At 43.8% G+C, this 16,111-nt stretch overlaps 1 protein-coding gene across 3 annotated transcripts in view; it reads right to left on the bottom strand.

The window, feature by feature from the left end:
• Positions 1-16,111, bottom strand: part of XPO6 (exportin 6) — a 106,423-nt gene that overhangs the window by 10,294 nt on the left and 80,018 nt on the right. For all 3 annotated transcript variants that reach the window (XM_024744212.1, XM_024744213.1, XM_024744211.1), the window contains exons 13-17: positions 13,286-13,445; positions 10,093-10,185; positions 6,310-6,454; positions 4,515-4,661; positions 3,421-3,610 (exon numbers count right to left, since the gene is read on the bottom strand). In XM_024744212.1, the coding sequence (XP_024599980.1) occupies positions 3,421-3,610; positions 4,515-4,661; positions 6,310-6,454; positions 10,093-10,185; positions 13,286-13,445 (735 nt within the window). The remainder of the gene's footprint in view (positions 1-3,420; positions 3,611-4,514; positions 4,662-6,309; positions 6,455-10,092; positions 10,186-13,285; positions 13,446-16,111) is intronic.

Below are 16,111 nucleotides of genomic sequence, written 5' to 3'. Positions count from 1 at the left end.
TCTGGAGCCAGTCAGACCTAAATCACACTCCTGACACCACCACTTTCCCTGTGATCCAGAGCAACGTACACCTGCCAGGCCTGGGGTGGGGGATAGGGGGTACGGGATACCTTTATTGTGGAGAGATTGGCAGACACTCCCTGAAGCTGGTGATCACACTGAGCATCGCCAATAATGGGATAAACAGAAGCAATGCAGTGGAAGTACACGTCACTACCTGGGTGGTATTCCTGCCAAAAACTACTGGAAACAACCAAACAGAATAAGATTATGGGACTTTCTACAAGAAAACAGGTCCGGACGCTTTAAAAATGTCACTGTCATGACAAACAAAAACTAGAAATATTTTTCTTTATTAAGAAACTAAAGAGATGTGACAATCAAAGGTAACTCATGATCCTTGAAGGTATCCTTTTTTAAAAAGCAAAAAAGGACAGTTTAATAACAGCTAGGGAAAATTTAAATGTGGTCTATATTATTAAACAACATTATTATAACAATGTTCCACAGCTTGGCTGGCTGTGTTAATGGTGTTCTGGTTATATAAGAGAATATCTTGTTCTCAAAGATAAAGGTTAAGTACTCAGGGATAAAGTGTTGATGTCACCAACTTCCTTTAAATAGCTCAGTTAAAAAGAAAAAGTGTGTGTGAGCTTGGGGAGAACACAAATGTGGCAAAATATTAACAACTGGTGAATCCTGGTGAAAGATACCAGTTTCTCATTTACTTAATCTTTCTTTTTTAAAAATTTTTTTACTGAAATATAGTTGATTTACAATATTGTTTTAGTTGGAATGGGGGTTTAACTCTGTTTTACTACCATGTTATTTCCTTGGCTGCTTTGGGTCTTCGTTGCTGTACATGGGCTTTTTCTCTAGTTGCGGCAAGCGGGAGCTACTCTTTGTTACAATGCGTGAGCTCCTCATTGTGGTGGCTTCTCTTGTTGAGGAGCACGGGCTCTAGGCACGTGGGCTTCAGTAGTTGCAGCACGCAAGCTCAGTAGTTGTGGCTCGCGGGGTCTAGAGCACAGGCTCAGTAGTTGTGGCGCACGGGCTTAGTTGCTCTGCAGCATGTGGGATCTTCCCGGACCAGGGCTCGAACCCCTGTCCCCTGCGTTGGCAGAAGGATTCTTAACCACTGCGCCACCAAGGAAGTCCCTCGTTTACTTAATCTTTTAACTGCTCTGTAGGTTTGGAAAGTTTTCAAAGTATAAAGTTAGGATAGGAAAAACTTTCCAGCCTTCATTTCACCACTTGTAGAATGAGGATAATAAGACATAGCTCAAAGGGCTATAGGGAAAGCTAGATGAAATAACGTATATAAAGTTCCCAGCCCAGTGCCTGGGACAGAGTACACACTCAACAAATGTTAACTATGTTTTTCATCACGTTTACTGTGGAAATCATTATGCTATTCAGCAAATATTTCCTCACATGGTGGCAATCGCACTTCCCACTTCCTCTGAAGTTAAGCCCTGGCCCTATAACCATTCACTGTCCAATGAAATGGGAGTGAAAATGACAAGCATCACTTCTAGGCAAGAGCTTTAAGAACCCACTGCACAATTCGCCATGTTCCTTTCCCAACGTAAGCAAAGACTACAACCGAGCCATCATCAGCCTGGGTCCCCGAGTGACTTGAACAAGAACAACCTCCCCAAACCCCTGACACAAGCTGGACATATAGTAAGAGCAAGAAAATAGATGTTTCCCTGCATTTAAGCCCCTAAGCTTTGGGGGTTGTTTGGTACCACATAGCATAACCTAGCTTATGCTACCTGATATAAGTACATGCAAGATAAAGTGAGAAAAGACCATTAAGCTTTATAAAACATGATTCCACAATAGCTGTACGGAACGCCTAGGCAGGTTACTTGATCTTCACATACCTTAGTTTCCTCATGGATAAAATCAGGATAATTAACAGTACCTAACTCATAAAGCTGATACTAGAATTAGATGAATTACTCAATGTAAAACACTTAGAACGAGGATCAGACAAATACCAGACTTTGAAGGTTGATGTTGGCACAGCCAGAGATTTGATGAGGATGTAAGATCGCCAAGGCAAGAGCCTGGCACACAGGATGCCCTCACTAAGCCAGCCATTCTTATGCAGCTATATAACTATAAAATATTCTTACAAGTAGAAAAGGGAAGACAATGAGGAATTAAACCTTAGCTAGACCAGGAGTCAGGACAGGTCTGCAGGGGGGAGCTATCATGCCCCACCACGTATTATTGTCAGTTACTACAAATAGGAAGGTGTTGCCTACTTATCCCGCAGGAAGAAAATTATTCTCCCACCTGAAGACAGTCCAGCCAATCACAGACTGTAGCAGCCTAACCAGTGAGAAGTCTTTATAACTTTGGACTCCCAGGTTCCTCCAATGGACTCTGGTTATCACAGCCCCTAGCAACTCCCCCTTTTACCCTATAAAAGCAAGTGCCCCTTCCTAGTTCTTTGGATTTGCCTGTGGTCTGCCGTAGTCCTCATATCCTGAGAACTGCAATTCCTCTGGCTATTCCTGAATAAACTCACTTTTGCTGGTAAAATAATTGGCTATTACGGTATATTATTATTAAGGTTGACAACAATAAGACGGTTAAAAAGGTTACTTTCTAAAACACTAAAAATGGTGAGATTTAAGAGTTTCTTTTTCCATCTGTATACCATTCTAGTATTTTTGTACAATTAGTATATGTTAATATTTCTAATTATAAAAGTAATGCTTTTTTAAAGAATGTTGAGTACATATGACTAACATTTCACAAAGCATTTTTGTTGACATCAGCAATGTTCTATTATTTTCTTTCTGTGAAAATAGACTGTATTTTCAAAATATTTCTTTAATATTTGTTATTTCAGGAAGATTTTTCAGAGAAAGCTGATGCCTTCTTCTTGAACTATTGAGTTCTCTTGATTCTTTTTTTCCCTCCTCCTTTAATATAAACAATCAAACTTGAAGATACCAAGCTCTTTCAAAGCCTCTTAAATATATTTGGAGAAAGGTTAGAAACGGTTTCAAAAGATAGTTTCATGTTTCCCAGTGTGTAGAAGTGAACTGCTTTGATTGCTTATACAAGTATCTGAAATGGATCAAGAATCACTGTAGGATGTTTACCCACGGAAAGCATCATCAAATAATGCCTTTGAATGGATGTTTTCCTTATTTTGGACATTTTAAATAAGAGACAGGCAACCTGCATTCAGGACACAGGTTCACCTGACGTGTTCACTGCATCCCACAGGTGAGCAGGATTCTACCCCCGAGTCCGACTCTGCTGCTTAGCAGCTGCGTGACTGTGGACAGATGAATTCACCCACGAGCCCCAGATGCAAATCCCACCTGCCACAAAGGAAGAATGATGCCTGCCCTACCCACCTCCCCAGGCGGTCCCTGCCTAGGGGCCACTTACTGTCATCCAGGGGCATCTTCCTCTGCGGGGCGACAGCATTGGGCTTCAGGTTGTGATAATCCCGGGAGAGTGCAGAGATGAGGCTGGCATGGTTGATGGAGCGCACAGGCCACTGCTGCTCGTTCTCTGGGAGGTTTGGCCATGGAAGCAGCAGGATATTAGAGAGGGCTCGGCACACCAACACCTGAGCCTGGAAGAGACCCCAAGGCGTCCATCAGAAGTTTACGAGCAACGTGGGCAGCAGAGGGGCTGTGCCTGACACAACCTTCAGTACCTACCGCACACAGTGAGCTCAGGCCTCAGGCTACTTTCTTAAAACCTGGGCCTGGGACTTTGGTCCAACTCAGATAATCCACAGAGAATAGAGAAACTGAGGCAAAAACACCAAATCTGGGTCTAGCACATCTCAGGGCCAGCCTCAACAATCACTCTTAGTGCTGACACTTCCCCTCTAAGTCAGTACTTGAAGCATTACAGAGGGAGAAATCACAGACACTGAATCCAACCTGTCCCTCAGCTGCCGGCTTCTGACACCCTCTGAGAAGCTACTCAGAACAGTGCTCGTAAGAGTCTCTTACAGTCAATGTGCCCTTGGCGTCAAGTCAGAAGCAATACATTCACATCCCAGGTGCTTTTAACTAACTGCTTTGACACCCCTATGACCCCACCCCCGTTTTGTTGTTTTTAAACTTCTAGCCTGAGCCTCCCGGAGGATTTTAGGAGAATATACTTGTCTGGAGTGTCTCAACCCTAAGGAAACAAACATTTAACAACAAAAGCAGACTGTTTTAAACCAGAAAGAATGCAAAGAGGACTCTCCCAACACCAGCCAAACTGCCGGCTCTCAAAGCAGCATCATCTCCAGGCCTCTTGGGAGGAACATTGTATGTGTGAATCAGCACACTGACTGTGTTAGGAAGGTCATGCCAGAGAGCACTGAGGCTGCATCGGTGCCATGCATATAAGAAATCCATCGATGTTGGCACAGCCTGTAAGCTCTAAGTGCAAAAAGAAAGGCTAGACTCTTCTTCCTCAGCTTCCCTGAGCCTGAGCCACACGGCTCTGGGGACCCCAGGGTAGCCCTGAGGCCTCACCTTATCAACCAGCCGCTGGGCAGAGGCATCGGTGATTCTGTTGAATACTTTCTGTACTGCGGGGATGCTGATCAGAAAGACGGGTCGCACAGTGGTGGCCAGTGAGACCAGTAAATGGCATGCAGATAGCAGCAATTTGTCTTGGACCTGGAGAGGGAAGAGGACATGATATGTCAGCTCACGACATCTCCTGTGAGACTGGTTATTAGAAGAACTTAGTGAGGCAGCCACGAGCTAAATATAGTTCTTGGATGCGAAAGTATACCACCTAGGCTCTGGCTCAAAGAACTTTTCCTAAAATGACGCCCAGCAACAAGGCATCCCCTTCCTTGCCACATCCATAGCTCCTGCCCTCAAGCCAGGACCACCCCCCGACGCCGCCCCCCCAGTTCCTCCCATTCTCAGTCACCGGCATCTTTGAGCTCAGTCACTTCTCAGCTCAAGAATCTACAGTGGCTCCCGTCAGCTCTTAAATCACATGGCAAACTCCTTGGCATATCATCCAAACAGCTGGGGACTGTTCATCTCCCTCTTCTTGCTCCAATCAAGCCAAGATCTCTCCACGCGCCCCCCCGCCCCCGCTTTCTGCACTCCATCAATCGCACCAGGCTCGCCTACTTCCTTCACCTCAACATGCCAATCAAAACCTTGGTTCACGTACCATTCTATCCCTTTCAAATTAGCAAAAGAGAAGACTCTTTGAAAACAGGACCTAATGCTAGTAAGACTGTGGTGAAAACAACACACCAAAGAGTCAGTGGCACGTAGAATAATTTAGGAAAAAGAATTACATAACTTCCTAGAACCACAAAATATCCCTAACTTTTAACCCTATAATCCCACTTATTCTAAGAAAACTACCTAAAAGGACAAAGCTACCTTCATGAGTACACACATTTCAGAGTTATTCATTACAGAGTGACTTTTTATCAAGCGGAGGCAACGTAAAATACCAGCAATGGGTAGGTAAGTTTTGAAACAACCCCTCACAGGGTATCATAACTCATTTACAAACACAACAAAAATTTACAGAAAACAATACATTGTTCTGTTAATTGTGGTACAGGATGCCATGTATGATTAAAACTACCCCACCCCCCCAAAAAAAAGAAAGAAAAGAAAAAAAGTATATGCTTTAGATATATAAATTGGTGGTCTTCTTGGAGGACGACTTAGAATCTATCAAATTTTACATGGATATAACCTTCGACCCAGCAATTACACTTCTAGGAATCTACCCTACAAGGATATATACACAAGGATCTAATTTCCATCAACAGCAAAATCATTATACACCCCCACTACAGAACAGCATTGGTCAATTTGAAAAACTGAACTTGCTTGACACGTCTCTGAGGCATACTGTTAAGCAAAAGAAGATATCTGAAGATATCTCTCCAACTATCTACAAACTTTTACGTATGCAGTATGTGAAAACAGGAAAAAGTCTGAAAGATATACAACCAACTGTTGACAATGCTTCCTTTGGAAAGGAAAATGCTTTGAAGATAGGGATTAAAGAGTACCATAATTTTTTAGTCTGTATATTTGAACAGTATTTTACTTTTTGACAATGAGCATGTATTCACGTGGGACTTAGAGAACCGAAAAAAGTTATATTTGAATTTACATGGACTACAACTAATAAGGAACATGAAATGATACATAGTTCTATCACAGCGGTAAGAATTGGGTCTAATGCTCTGTGGTATTTTAATGTTATAATAAACGGGTATATGAACAGAAGGACAGACGTGGAGTTAGAGAAAAGGTGCAGCCTTTGCTGTTTCAAGACCTTGGTGCTGATCAGGGGTGTCACTGCATCCATGGTGGTGGAAATGAGCGTAACAAACTGCTGCGTATTCTGCCGATGAGCCTCGCTGCAGTACTGTGCTAGCCAGTGAGAGTAAGCCTGCAGAGCAGCCAGGGACTGAGCGTGCCTGCGAAAGGAGAGAAGACGCGATTTTAAAGGTTATGGTCAACATACATTATCACTAAACTTTTTTCCACAGGAGGGAAGAATTTCATCCATCACATTTACTATTCTAGGACATGCGTGGAAGTGTGGAAACCATTTACTTGCTCACGTAGTACCTAAAAGTTAAAACCCATCGTCTAAATATTGCCACCATTGCCTGGAACACAGAAGGCAGTTAGTAAATGTCTACCAGATCTCATTCAATCTTTCTGTGACACATGTGAGCTCAGCCGAGAGAATGGTAAATAATAAAAACAGAATCAAAGAACTTAAGTGATAATGTGTTGACTTGGGAACTAGTAAAAATTTTATATCCATAACTACAAATCAGGATGTAGAAAACTACCAGGAATTATAGCTTTATAAATAAGCATTGATATGAGTCTCTCAAGTTTAAGCTTCCATCATACCATACATGGTATTTGGCTAGAGGCTTGAAGTAGCAAAGACTATGTTTGGTTTCTGCCAATTTTGTACTGCACATACACACAACAAAATATACATCATAAAAGCTCACAATTCATCAGATAATAATCAATCTTTTTACAAGTGAGGCAGTTGTCTCAGAGCTTACAAAACACCAGACCTTCTAATAAACCTAAATGGGTTATTTCTCCCTTTTCTGAAAAAATTAGTAAGTAATCTTGGGGTGATACTTTAAGACTCTAAATAAATATACCATTCCCCAACAAACACCCATTGAGGAACGCTGCCTAAATCATTCTTACACTGGTGGTTGCAAACTAGTGGTTTTTCTTTCTTTTTCTGTTCATTAGCTGTATTCTTCTGTAAAAAACAGCTTTCCCTCCCTGATCTTTTTCTTTCTTTTAAATCATATGGATGCTTTATACTCAATATGTTGTAACTCATTATCATCCTCATTCTTTCTTGAGGATCACAATGTCAAGTCTGACCAGGAAAAACCCTTTCATGCTAGCCCCCACATCCTTTTCATATGTTCCTAACCTTCCTCACTGACTCAACAAGATTCTCCAGGGTCAACCTGCCCCAGACTTGGAGCATTTCTCCAAGGAACTCTGGTTCCTTTTGATGGAGAATGCATTTTAGAAACCAAGAGCCTGAGTACTAGAGGTAGCATTGCTACTGGAGTGTCACTGCTTCTAGGACCTTTCAGTGGATGTAGCTAGGTTATAGGCAGACACTATTTAAAAATCAAACTCAGTATCAACAATCCCAGGGCAAACTGACCTCAAGTGCCTCTAGATATGATGCAAGAAGGACATGTCATCTCCTATGCCGTATTCTTGCTAAAACGTTTAACCTCAATCGAATACAGAGAAAAACAACTACACAAATCCAGATTAAGATTTTCTTAAAAAAAAAAAACAAAAATCAGTAGGATCTGGATCTCCAGAAAGTCAGTCTCTCTCTCCAGCCCACCCCTCCCAAACATGCACAATTTGGGGAACTGGTCTAGGCTACAGGAGACACACATAATGTGTGATTCATTGGTTAGAACTCAGATCCAAAAAATGTATGTCTATAGATATATATGTAAAAAGGACATTCTTGGGACAATTAGGGAAATTTGCATACGGAATATATATACATATACACTTAAAAACAGGAGACATACTTACATACTTACTGACATTACTGTATCTATGAAAGTTTTTGAGTGTTGATAATGGTATTATGGTTACACAGGAGAATGTTCCTAGGAGATACATGCTGAAGGATATACGTGTGAAGTGATGTGTTGTCTGCAATTTATTTTCAAACAGTTCACACACAAAATCTGTACGTGTGTGCACTTGTGTACACAGAGAGAAGCACAAGGAAAAAAAACAGCAGGGCTTCCCTGATGGCGCAGTGGTTAAGAACCCGCCTGCCAATGCAGGGGACACGGGTTCGAACCCTGGTCCGGGAAGATCCCACAGGCCGCGGAACAACTAAGCCTGTGCGCCACAGCTACTGAGCCTGTGCTCTAGAGCCCGCGAGCCACAACTACTGAGCCCACGTGCCACAGCTACTGAGCCAATGCACCTAGAGATCGTGCTCCACAACAAGAGAAGCCACCACAATGAGAAGCCCGGCAGTGCAACGAAGAGTAGCTCGCCACAACTAGAGAAAGCCTGCATGCAGCAATGAAGACCCAATGCAGCCAAAACTAAATAAATAAATAAAATAAATTTATATTAAAAAAAAAAACAGCAAATGTGGCAAAATATTTATCATTGATGAATCTAGCTTGAGAGTATAGTATATGGGTGTTCATTCTATTTTCCCCTTTTCTATAGATTTGAACTTTTTCAAAATAAGTTAGGTAAGAAAAGGTACTAAGTACCTTAAAGTAAGAAAATATTGGGAATTTGATATTCATAGTGACAAAGCAGTTATTTTGTATTTTGTCTTTAGAATCCATTGATCAAAAAGTAAGTACCAAAAGTAAGGAGGAAGACATCAAAGTGCGTCTTGGGGTGGGAGGGGGCGGGTTCCTAAGAATTTCAATCAATCTATCAAACTTACAGAGCTCCTTAAAGGCTGAAGGGAGGAGCTCTAAAACTTCCTGAAATTGTGTTCAAGGCGTGTTTATGAGCAAATTAGCATTTTTCTTGGGAGAAGCTTTCTCTAGATTCTCAAAAAGGAAAGCAATATTTAAAAAAAAAAATTTTTTTTAAACAACCACAGTAAATAAGACTCTTTCTATTATTTATTTAATTTGAAGCTCAAGAATGCTCTAGAACAGGGGTCAGAGACTTTTTCTGCAAAAACCAGAGTATAAATATTTCAGGTTTTATAGGCCATCCACTCTTGTTCAGAACTATTCAACTCTGCCACTGTAGTGCAAAAGCAGCTCATAGATAATACGTAAATGAATGGGCATGGCTGTGTTCCAATATAACTATTTACATAAGCTGGCAGTGGGCTGGATTTGGCACAGGCCATAGCTTACCACCTCCTGCTCTAGTCTAGAGCAAGCCTTCTGGGCAGTGTAATCTCTGGGATATGGCCCCATCTCCAGTCCCCATTCCTCTATCCCTCCCATATGTCACTTTCCTAATGGCTTTTCACTGTCTGTAAAGTTTCTCAAAGTGTGGTCCCTGGATGCCCCGCTTTCAAAATCACTTGAGGTTCTTGTTTAGTATGTAAATACCCGACGCTTATGCCATCCTGCTACAATCAGGATCTCTGAGGGAATATGTTTCCCAAGCAATTCTCCTGTACCCTGCAGCTTCAGTCACTGGTCTACAGGGTAAGAGTCATGGCATTCAAGGTGAAACACTTAGCCCTAACATGTCTATCCAGCCCCGCCTCCCGCCACACCAACTGCTCACCGCGTCCCTAACTGTGTGACTCTGGAACACTTCTGTGGCTTGGCTTGTGCTGTTCTTTCCTCCTGAAATGCCTACTCCATATACCTTCTGCTGCCAGCTCTCATCTGCCTGATGAATTCCATTCACTCCAACCACCCCGGCCCCGAGATATCATCAAACAATCTTTCTCTTTCTAGGTTTGGAGGTGGGAGTTTTTCATCTTTTCATGGCAGCCACTACAGTCCCTTTTTATCTGTAAAGTCATTTGGGGCCAGACAACAAAGCCCTTCTGAGAATACACGGAACATCTAACTATACTTACACATCAATGAGATCAGGCTTCAATACTGATGGCACGGCAGTCTCAATGTTGTACAATTTTATCTGAGATCCATACAAAGTAACTTTGACCAGCCTGTTGGCAAAGAAGAATGTAAGAAAAAGCATTCAGTTTATGGACTAAAATAGACAAAATGGACTAGGTACCAAGGTCTCGAGGACAGACTTTTTTTCAATCAAAAATAATCCAGACCAGGTCTTCAATTTTATCCCAAAGACATAATCTGAGATGTGCATAAAGATTTATATACTGAGATACCAACTAAAGCATTACTTACATTGAAAACAATATAACACAACACAGAGAACATAATGCAATGTAACAATATATACAATAAAAATGATGAGGATGGAAATTTTTATGCTATGTGTATTTTACCACAATAACAAAAATTAGGAAAAAAGTGTATGTTTCAGGCGGATAGGTATATGATAAAGAAAATACAGCAAAATGTTCACTGTATAATCTATGGGTATTTCCTACACAATTTTTTAACTTTCTGAAGAGTTGAAATGGGGTGGGGGGGAGGGAGGCCACAAAAGTTTCTAAAATAGATCAAGGTATTTTCAACTTCAAGCACAATTCTTTGAGAAGCGAGTTACTGAGCCCACTGGTTGCCCAAGGGCTCACTATGTATCAGTACAAACGAACACTGAATACAATAACTAACAGCCAGCTCTAGTGGGAAATGGGAAATGCACCTTTCACTAGAGACAGACATTCCTTTCTGAGTAAACATAAACAAACAAACCAAAAAAACTAGAGACCTGGCTAGGTTCTCTCTGTGCTTACTCTGTAAGGAAACCCTGGGAGCAGGTCTGAGGGGGATGCCAGGGAAGACGGTGCATGTTTCTCTCCCCCAATCCAACAGTGAGGAGGGTCTCAAACTTCACTGAGCATAAGAATCAACTGGGGAACTAATTACAAATGCAGTTCGCTGGTGCTACCCCACAGACTGACTCTGTAGCATTGAGGGGGCTCTGGAAATATGCATCTTTGAAAAGCAGCCAGGGGACTCTGATGCATGTAGACCATACTCTGAAAAATGCTCCTCCCTGATGGTGGGGAGAAAGCAGGACTTTGTTACAAAACCACAAGCTTGAGCCACAAGTTATTCAGGGCTGGGGAGCAGTCAGAAAGACGAATTTCCAGTCAGTCAAGGAAATAAGGGTGAAAGAGCCAAGGGTTCTCAATCTGAAGTCCTAGGAAGCGGGGTGTGGTGGTGGCAATAACTAGGCATCAAATCATTCACCATCAATAAGTAAGACGCCAATGCGCAGCCAGTATTTAATTCTTTAAGCTGCCCCACACTTTTCACATTCATACAGTAAGTGTACAGTTCAGTGGTATTAAATATATTCACAACGTGCTACCACCCCCACCATCCATCTCCACTACGCTTTCATCTTGTAAAACTGCACCTCAGTACCCATGAAATAAGAACTCTCCACACCCCTCCCACCCCGGCAACCAGCCTTCTATTTTCTGTCGCTATGATTCTGACTACTCTAAGTACCTCATATAAATGAAATCATACCGCATGTGACTTTACATTCTGTTTCTTCATTCAACGGCATTCTTTAACGTTGTTCTACACTAAAAATGAACATCTTTTAATATTTCTATGTTTAGCAATCTTAATATTAGGTTTTTTTTATGTAACCTGTAAGTGAAAACACTGCTAATCACAGTGGCTATTAAGATCACATAGCCATAACAAGGAGGCTTCTCTCACACTTTATTCTAAATGAAGACAAAACAGCAAAGTATCTTTACGTACTGAGCCTGAAAACCTAAGCAGTGCAGAAAGATGTATATATTAAGGACCTACAAAATAGCAATCCAGGATCTCTGAACAGTCATTTCACTATGAAGTTGAAATGACTGATGGATATAATATATTGCTTAAGTTTAAATTAAATACAGATTTCAGACAGAAGGACATGTTCTATCCCTACTAACCATCAGCGGAAACAGGCCTAGTGCAGGAAAAAGAACTTGAAGTAGAAGCTCTGTGGTTTGGAAAGAGCACAGTATTTGGACTCAGGAAACTGGTTAAAGTACCTGTGCTCCCACTCATGAACTGTGTGACCTGAGGTAAGGCACTCACCCTCTCTGGGCCAGAATTTACTCAGATAAAATGACAATACTTGTCCCTCAAAGTATAGAACGAAAGAAAATGTACAAAATTACTTTTGAAAATTTCCTACTACTGTATGCTGCTTTTATTATTATTAATCTGGTTTTTCAAGATTTATTTAAAATTCTTAGTTATCGCTGCTTTTAAGCTAAGAGTAACAGTTAAAGAAAAATCTGGCATGCAAGTAATTAGGCTTGAGCCCCAGCTACCCCTCATGTGTTACCAACGATACAGCTACTGGGTAAATGAAAGCACCAGGTGTCTCTCAACTTTTGGCTGGACCCACACCCACCCAGTTTTGATCGAATCAACTCACTGGTTACCTTGAAATGATCTGAAAACCTCCTGTCACTTTTATTTTAAGCATATGACTTTTTAAATGTATGAGTTCATGAGAAGGGAGGGGGCAGACTAGGTAGTAGGAAATGGTCTTCAACAAATGCAGCCGTAAACCCTGTGGGGGACCCTCGAGGAAGAAGTAGTAAAAGGAGCTTGGTGGTGGGAAGGCTGGGATCCACCCCTCAGGTCAGGCTTGGAGGCTGCCCAGCTTCAAATCCTCAGGACCCTAAGAGGACTGGAAAAACCAGTCCCATTCTAAAAGGACCAGAAAAGGTCCCACCTCTGGCCTCTGGCTGCCTACTCAGACAGTGCCTACTGCCTACGTGTTTGTCCTTTTATTAATATGGCTTTCTTCATGTCTCTTTATGACCTCACCTGCTTTCTTCTGAGGTTACTCCTGTCTTTAAATATAAGATCGTCTATGAAATAACAGCTTATATTTACTGTTTGCTACATACTAGGCCCTGTGCTCAGTGCCTTACCTCATGTAATTCTCACAATAAACCTTCAGGATACTACGTCCACTCCATTTTACAGATGAGGGACCTGAAGTTCAGAGAGGGTCAGTGACTGCTCCACACTCCCCTGTATGTGGCAGAGCCTCAATTCACCTGGTGCCAGAGCAGAGCTGCCTGGCAACAGCTGTTCCTCACACAAGCAGGCAAGCTGAGCTCCATGCTGTAACTGCCCACCCACCTCTCCACCACCGTGAGGGCGTCGCTGAAGCGCACGACGAACACGTCCCCGATGAAGTACTCGGCTAGGCGGCCCACAGCCTGCAGGAGGGAGCTCAGGTCTCGCAGGGAACAGTGCAGCCGCCGGCAGTCGTTCTCTGCTGTGATGTTCAACCTGTGTCCTGGAACATAACACTTCAGATGGTTTTTCAACAGGAAGAACATGCTTTAATTACCGCTACAGATATCTGCTCATCCAGGCAAGCTACATTCAGCAAAACCAATTTTTGAAACATAGCAACCCACAGGCTGCTTCCCAGTACCAAGCAGGGAAACTGGGCAGGCTCCACCTACAGCCAGACCCACATGCACCCCAAGGCCAGAGGGAGAAACAGAGACAACAGACAGCCCGGGCCGTGCTCACATGGACCGATCTGATCCATGACTGGATTCCTCTGGACCCTGTGAGGAATGACACCGCCAGTTTCACAGACAAGAAAACACACCCAGGGGGTGCCCAGTAACTTGCCTAACATGGGTCGTATTTCCAGGGCAGAGCTAGACTCCTAAGCTAAGTCTATGCGACTCTGCGGGCTTTCTGCAAATGGCCCTGGTGCAGAATGGAGTCTCCATGGGCTGACAGGGTTCAAAGAAAACAGTGCACTCAGCACTCCACCCCAGGTTCGCAGGTAGCACCGTATGGACCAAAGGCGTAGGACTTGGGATTCAGAAGACACAGGTTCCCTGCCACGTGCAAGCTCTGTGCCTCAGAGAGCCCTCTAAGTCTCAGTTTCTTCATCTTTAAAATGGAAACAAGCACTACTATCTAATTCACTATAGTAAGGGCTGAATTAGAATGTGTAAAAACCCTATAAACTATAAAACATTATTCAGTGTTTGTAATTAATAATGAGTAACAAAGAGCTAGTGATTTTCTAAGGCCTGAAACTTTCCTTCAATATTTCTTCAAGTTGAGCAAGGAGGAAACAAAGACGAAGGACAACAGCATCCTCAATGCAGCCACATCCTTGCCCTTTGGACCCCTCTCCCCACACAGGTCTACAAAATATATTAATTATTGCCAAGCCAGAGAAAGCGCTCTCTGTCTGACCAAGTCCTCCTCCAGCATCCAGGAGGAGGGAGGGAGGGGCAGTAACAGTAAGATCACTGCCACAGGGCACCTGCAATCCATCCACTCCCTAAATACTTTTCAAACCTTCTCCTGCCACTGCCACTTCAGGATTTTACTCTGCTGGAGGCAGGAACCTCCCCCCTCCATGGCGCTCCACAGCATCTTCCTAGAACCCAGATCTAAGCACAAAGCTCCCAGCAGGCAAGGAGCCAAACCCTTCTGGGGCTCCCTCTGGCCAAAAGGGAAAATCCCAACCTCCCCAGCTTCAGCTGAGGTCTCTGTGACTTCACCTCCTCCTCCGATCCCACTCTATCACCTGGACCCACTGATGGCCCCCTGGTGCCTCGTCTCTGCACCTCTGCACAAGCTGGGGTCTCTGCCTGGAGTCCCCACATCACTCTCTGGTCACGCACACCTCACGGCCCTCATATAGCCTGCATGCTCACCTAAGTATCGCCTCTCCTGGAAAGCCTTCCCTCCCCACTCCCCCACCAGAGGGAACTCACTTCCCCTCCTACATCCCCCCAGGGCACTCCCTGCATGTAAGGAGATAAACTACTGATTTATAAGTCTGTCTCCTCACTGACTGTGAACTCCTTCATGGTGAGGGGCTCTGCCCAGCAGCCAGCATGGCACCTGGTACAGAATGAGTGACCACAGATGTACGACTGAATGTGACCCACAGAACAGAGAGCTAACTAGAGCAGGAGAGAGAGTCCTGGGGGCCTGAATTTTCTCATACTGCCCTTGGGGGCATTCACTTTACTATGTAAACGTGAATACGGATAAGCGACACTGGTGGAGAAGAAAAAGGAAGGTGACACCTAAGAGACTGGGGGTGAAGCAGCAAGTTCGATGCCTCAGCTCCTACACTGACTTCCAAGTGCTGAGGCCGGAAGAGAGCCTGTGACAGCCCCGAAGGAAGGACAGGAGCCTGGAAAAGGGGACACTGTGACCAGGGTGTTGTTACAGTGGGTCACACCCCAAGGAGCAGAAGTACAAAAGGAAGGGGCAACTCAAGGAGAGAGCCAGTGACAAAGCCAGCCCTGACCTGCCCAATCACCTGTCCGCTTGCAACACTCCCCGTGGAGAGCAGAGCCTCAGTGCAGAAACACGGAGTGGGCTTTTCAGCCTCAGGCAGCCCTGCCAAGGCCGCTGGGTGGGCATCTAAGGAGGGTGGGCCAGCTCCCCTAGTCAGAGCAGGAGGGTGAGCGTCCCACACCTCCAGCCAGAGGAGCCCACAGAACACACAGAACCAAGAAGCGGTTCTGGTCGTGCTTGGTCACATGAGAGGGAAAAATGCCTCTCTCCTCTCCTCTCCCAGTTAACAAAAGTGCCACAGTTACACACCTTCTGAATGTCAAGGATGTTCAGGGTTACTGCTATGTAACTGAAGCCCAGAGTAAACAAAAACCTGTTGTTCCACCTGTATGCAGACCAACCAAGGCTTAGGGCTCTGCGGGAAATAAACCCTTAAGAAAAACATACCCTGGAACTGGATGTGGTGGTGGTACAGGCTTCAAAAGAGATGAGGCCAGCTCTTCTTTCAGAGAGCAACGTGGACAGGTTTCGAATCCGCATCAGTGGCCCCTCACGCTCCCTGCACGTACCCATCCTCATCTTCCACCCCATCTCCCACAGAGCTCTACCCTGACGAGTCGGTTTCAGCTTATTCACTGTACTCAATACCCAGAACTAGGTACCCTTAGGTACAAC

The sequence above is a fragment of the Neophocaena asiaeorientalis genome, unplaced genomic scaffold (assembly GCF_003031525.2).
Source record: "Neophocaena asiaeorientalis asiaeorientalis breed wild unplaced genomic scaffold, Neophocaena_asiaeorientalis_V1.1 scaffold91, whole genome shotgun sequence".
NCBI lineage: Eukaryota > Metazoa > Chordata > Mammalia > Artiodactyla > Phocoenidae > Neophocaena > Neophocaena asiaeorientalis.
Note: the sequence above shows the minus strand (reverse complement) of the source record. Positions and strands in the feature narration are given on the sequence as shown.